Source organism: Conger conger, chromosome 9, assembly GCF_963514075.1.
Source record: "Conger conger chromosome 9, fConCon1.1, whole genome shotgun sequence".
NCBI lineage: Eukaryota > Metazoa > Chordata > Actinopteri > Anguilliformes > Congridae > Conger > Conger conger.
This window is the reverse complement of record NC_083768.1, coordinates 41,065,783-41,070,755: the sequence shown is the minus strand read 5'-3', so window position 1 is coordinate 41,070,755 and position 4,973 is coordinate 41,065,783. Positions and strand designations below refer to the sequence as shown.

At 51.4% G+C, this 4,973-nt stretch overlaps 1 protein-coding gene across 1 annotated transcript in view; it reads right to left on the bottom strand.

Annotated features, from left to right (window-relative positions):
- Window positions 1–863: 863 nt before the first annotated feature.
- LOC133137658 (synaptic vesicle glycoprotein 2A-like) overlaps window positions 864–4,973 on the bottom strand; it is a 47,802-nt gene continuing 43,692 nt past the window's right edge. The window contains 5 exon segments of the mRNA XM_061255997.1: window positions 864–1,047; window positions 1,779–1,937; window positions 3,161–3,374; window positions 4,213–4,346; window positions 4,778–4,942. Of these exon segments, the coding sequence (XP_061111981.1) occupies window positions 864–1,047; window positions 1,779–1,937; window positions 3,161–3,374; window positions 4,213–4,346; window positions 4,778–4,942 (856 nt within the window).

Genomic DNA, 4,973 nt, shown 5'->3' with positions numbered 1-4,973 from the left:
TAGAGAGGGAGAGGTAGAGGGAGGGATGGAGAGAGAGAGAGGAGAGGAGGGTGAGAAGAGAAAAGGAACTTGCCTCAGAGATGGTTGTGGATGTATTTAAGGTAGCTTAGCTCCCCCTCTGGGTTTTGAGTGACAGTGAGTGTTTGTGGAGAGAGAGAGAGGAAAGAATGGCTCAAAGTTAAGGCCCCCAATACCCCCCCCCACCATAACCTCCAAGGACTAAACGTCACATTACGGGTTTGTTTTGTTCTCTATTGTTTTTGCATGGTTGTTTGTTATTGAAAGTGATAGCGTGGTTTTTGGCTATGCTAAGTGGCTAAGGGAAACACTCTATTATATGCACAGAGAAGTTAAACTGGCCCGTATCCATGGAGATTGGTGTTAACCTATGCAAACTCGCCTTCCCTCCCCCCACCCCCCCCAACAACAGTAAAAATGTACAGACGGAAAACAGAAAAGCCCTGTCGGGGGTCAGGACTGCGACGTCCAACAGGATAAGATAATTTGGAAAGAAAGGCGTACTCCACGATTCCTCGGACGCTACCTGAACTCCTAAAATGACTGCAACACATCGCACTAAGTAATCCGTTCCGTAATGAATCGATGAGCTTATTTCAGAACGTAAACGAATGGGGGCAGGGAGGGGAGGGGAGGGGAGACCACTGTGCGGGCCGCGGCGGGGGCGGACGTGATTGGGGTTTCCATGGCAACGGCGCGCGGCTGTGAGGCGGATGGGCGCGTGTGCGGCGCGGTGGTGTCGGGGGGGAGAGAGCGGAGACAGAGGGGATTGTGGGTCGGCGCGAGTCACAGTGTGGCCGCTGGGCGAGCGCTCCGCTCTGCCGCCCTCCGGTGGCGGCGGGCCGCTACTGCAGCACCTGGCCCCGCGTCTCCGGGAGCTTCAGCGCCAGGAAGCTGCCGGCCGCCAGCGCGCCCGAGGCGAACAGGATGGGCACGGCCTTGGTGATGCCCACGAACGACTGGAAGATGCTGATGCCCAGGACGGCGGCCAGCTTGCACAGAGCGTTCAGGAAGCCGAACGCCGTGGTCCTGAGGGGGGGAGAGAGAGAAATTACACATATATTACAACCTAACGCTAACGCTATCCCTTACCAAAACCCTGTCCCTAAGTCTATCCTTACCCCTTACCAACACCCTGTCCTTAACTCTATTCCTACCCCTTACCAACACCCTGTCCTTAACCCTATCCCTCCCCCTTACCAAAACCCTGTCCCTAAGTCTATCCTTACCCCTTACCAACACCCTGTCCTTAACTCTATCCCTACCCCTTACCAAAACCCTGTCCCTAACCCTATCCCTACCCCAGGGGTCGGCAACCCTGGTCCTGGAGAGCCGCAGGGTGTGCTGGCTTTCGTCTCCACCTTGAAATAAGCAACCAATTCAGACCCAAGAAACCAGGTGAGGTGAGTTAACTGTGTAATCAACGGCTTTCACTGATCAATTAATGCCAAGTAACAACGAAAGCCAGCACACCCTGCGGCTCTCCAGGACCAGGGTTGCCGACCCTTGCCCTACCCCTTACCAACACCCTGTCCTTAACTCTATCCCTAACCCTATCCCTACCCCTTACCAAAACCCTGTCCCTAACCCTATCCCTACCCCTTTCAGTAAACCTAACGCTTTCCCTACCCTCAAGACAAATTCTTCCTACCGAAAGGCTCCAGTACCAATAATGGCCAATGCAAAATGTTCTTTCCCAAGGGGCCCTGATAAGGGACAATTTGGGAAACTAAGTTAACCGGGCCTGGGGGGGGCGGTACCGTTTGTCGGAGGGGTACAGCTCCACGGTCAGCACGTCCAGGGCGTTCCAGGAGGCGATGCTGATCCCACCGAACAGACAGAGCAGCGCGATCATGGCCGACTCACTGTTCCCAAACGAGAGGAAGAAGCAGCTGACACATGACATCACACTGGAGCCGCTGAGAGGAGAGAGAGAGAGAGAGAGAGAGGGAGAGAGAGAGGGGGGAGAGAGAGGGAGAGAGAGAGAGGGGGGGAGAGAGTGAGAGAGGGGGAGAGGGGGGAGAGGAGAGAGAGGGAGAGGGAGAGGGAGAGAGAGAGAGCGAGAGGGGGAGAGAGAGAGGGGGGAGAGTTAGAGAGAGAGAGGGGGGGGAGAGAGAGACAGGGGAGAGGAGAGAGAGAGAGGGAGAGAGAGAGGGAAGGGGGGGGAGAGGGAGAGAGAGAGGGAGGGAGAGAGGGAGAGGGGGGAGAGAGGGGGAGAGAGAAAGAGGGGAAAGAGGGGGGAGGGGGGGAGATAGAGAGAGAGGGAGAGGGAGGGGGGAGAGAGAGGGAGAGGGGAGAGAGAGAGGGGAGAGAGAGGGGGGTTCAATGTCACACGTTCACTGTTATACACACAGATGTTTTTTTTTTGCATTCTGTGTATATGTTTATTCTCTGTTCATTGTATTCTTTTCTCGTGCTTTGCCAATACGTATCCATGAACGTCCTGCCAATAAAGCTCATTTGAATTAGAATTTAACAGAGATGGAGAGAGAGGTGGAGTGGGGGAGGGAGAGACAGAGGGGGAGAGGAGAAGGAGAGATTGAGGAGGAAGAAGAGAGAGATAAAGGATGGAGAGGAGTGATCAGTCCATTAGGAGGGGTCTGGAAATGGCTGACAGCCGATTTCTCTCCTGTAAGCTAAACTGATTGACAGCTGGAACATCACTAATTGCACACAGTCGGGAGAGAAGCTTGTTAAACGACTCACTCCAGGCCCACATTCTGACCGAGGCAGAATTATTACTCCATAACTCGTCGGATAGAAAGCTTTGAATGTTGAATATTTTTTGGGATGAATCATGCTTGGTCCCTGTAGAATGAAGAGATTAAAGATGTTTGACTAACCACACTGGGTCTGTCTCTATTAATCAATATTTCATAACCTTTCTGATATCCAGCTACCAGGAATATGAGCAGCCCTTGAGCATAATAAAAACTGCTTCATGAGGAAAAATTATGTCACACACTTTGGCAAAGATTTCAGGGGATTGGAAGATACTAAACTGGCACCTTTCCCTTGAGTTTTTTTTTGTCCGCACAACAGGAAGTGAACAGATGGAAATACCGTGCTCCGCCTCGTGCTCTCTGACATCGGTCAGTAAGTCACTCGGCGACAGGCGGAGGTCAGAGGTCAGAGGTCAGACTGTCTCTTACCCAGCATCCTCAGGCGGCCGATCTTGTCCATCAGCAGGGCGGACACGATGTTGCCAGGCAACACGGCCAGCGTGCCCAGGAAGCTGACGAAGTAGATCATGTAGGCGTTGTTGTCGTCGCTGAAGTCCAGCATGCAGCCCTCTTTGTTGTGCAGGAAGGTGCTGTTAATGAGCTTACTGTTCACAAACCTGTACTTAAAGAGGTCTGAGAGAGAGAGAGAGAGAGAGAGAGAGAGAGAGAGGGAGAGAGAGAGAGAGAGGGAGAGAGAGAGAGAGAGAGAGGGAGAGAGAGAGAGAGGGAGAGGGAGAGGGAGAGAGAGAGAGGGAGAGAGAGAGAGAGAGAGGGAGAGAGAGGGAGAGAGAGAGAGAGAGGGGGGCAGAGAGAGTGAGAGGGTCATTTTTGTTTTAGGCATTTTTTTTACAATAATCCATAAAGCATTATCTGTTGTCTATATTGTAAATAGTTGAATTATGTGACCACTGCTTTGGCAGCACAAGTGCCTGTATCTCTCATGCCAATAAGCACTTTGAAATCTAAGAAGGACAGAGATAATGGTGAAAATCAATGGCAATATCGCACTCTCATTTCATTTATTAAGAGAGTTTTAAGTATCCAGCCGAAAGGCCTTGTGTTGACTGTGTGGTCAGAGTTTCTGATGCACAAACGCACAATCATAACAAACAATCAAGACACCCACATGCTCACACATACCCCCCCCCCCCCCCCCACCCCCACACAGAGTATCCACCCCCCTCCCCCGCACACACACACGCACGCAAACACACACACAGACATACACATACACACACACACACACACACACACAAACATACACATACACACATACACACAAACACAAACATACACATACACACACAGACACAAACGTACACATACACACACACACACACACACAAACAGAGTATCCACCCCCACATCCCGACCCCCCCCCACACACACACACAGAGTACCCCACTCCGGCCCAAACACACACGCCCACACACACACACGCACACACGTGTACTCCATGTCCAGCTGTCACCTGTGTTGTAGAACAGGGTGGAGATGAAGGTGCAGTTTCTGAAGACGGTGTTGCTGGTGGTGATGTCCTCGAAGTAGCACTCCTCAAACACAGAGTCCTCGAACACCATGGACTTCATCTTCAGATTCAGGAACCTTCCGGACAGAGTGCATTACATTACAGCTACTTAGCTGATGCTTTTATCCAAAGCAACGTACAGTTGATTAGACTAAGCAGGAGCAATGAAATAATAATGAAAATAATCCTTCCGATTATAATAGGGTCCTTCGAATCCTATGGTACTTGGGCCCTAAAAATGGGTTTTGTGTTTACTCAGGTTCCTTTGTCTAATATTACATTTTGTCTAAACGTCTGAAGTCATTCAGTGTGACAAATATGCAACAACAGAGGAAATCCGGAAGGGGGCAAACACTTTTCCATGGCACTGTAGCAAATAATAATAATAATAATAATAACAGCAATAATAGGTCACTGTTTCTTTAAGAAACAGCTGTGGGGAATAAGCCCGCTCCCCGTGCTGTCACAGGAGCGGGCGGGGGCTAAGGCCGTCGGGGGCGGGGCTCACTTGTCGTTGAAGTACTGCCCGTTGCGGTGCACCTGGTTCTCCAGGGTGAAGTTGAAGGTGACGTGCTCCACGCGCTCCTTGGTGAACACCTTGGTGCGCGAGGCGTACTCCTGCTTCTGCAGGTACTTAATCATGTCGGGGAACCACACCGTCAGCCCGTAGTAACTGAGAGAGGAGAGAGGGAAACGAGGAGGTG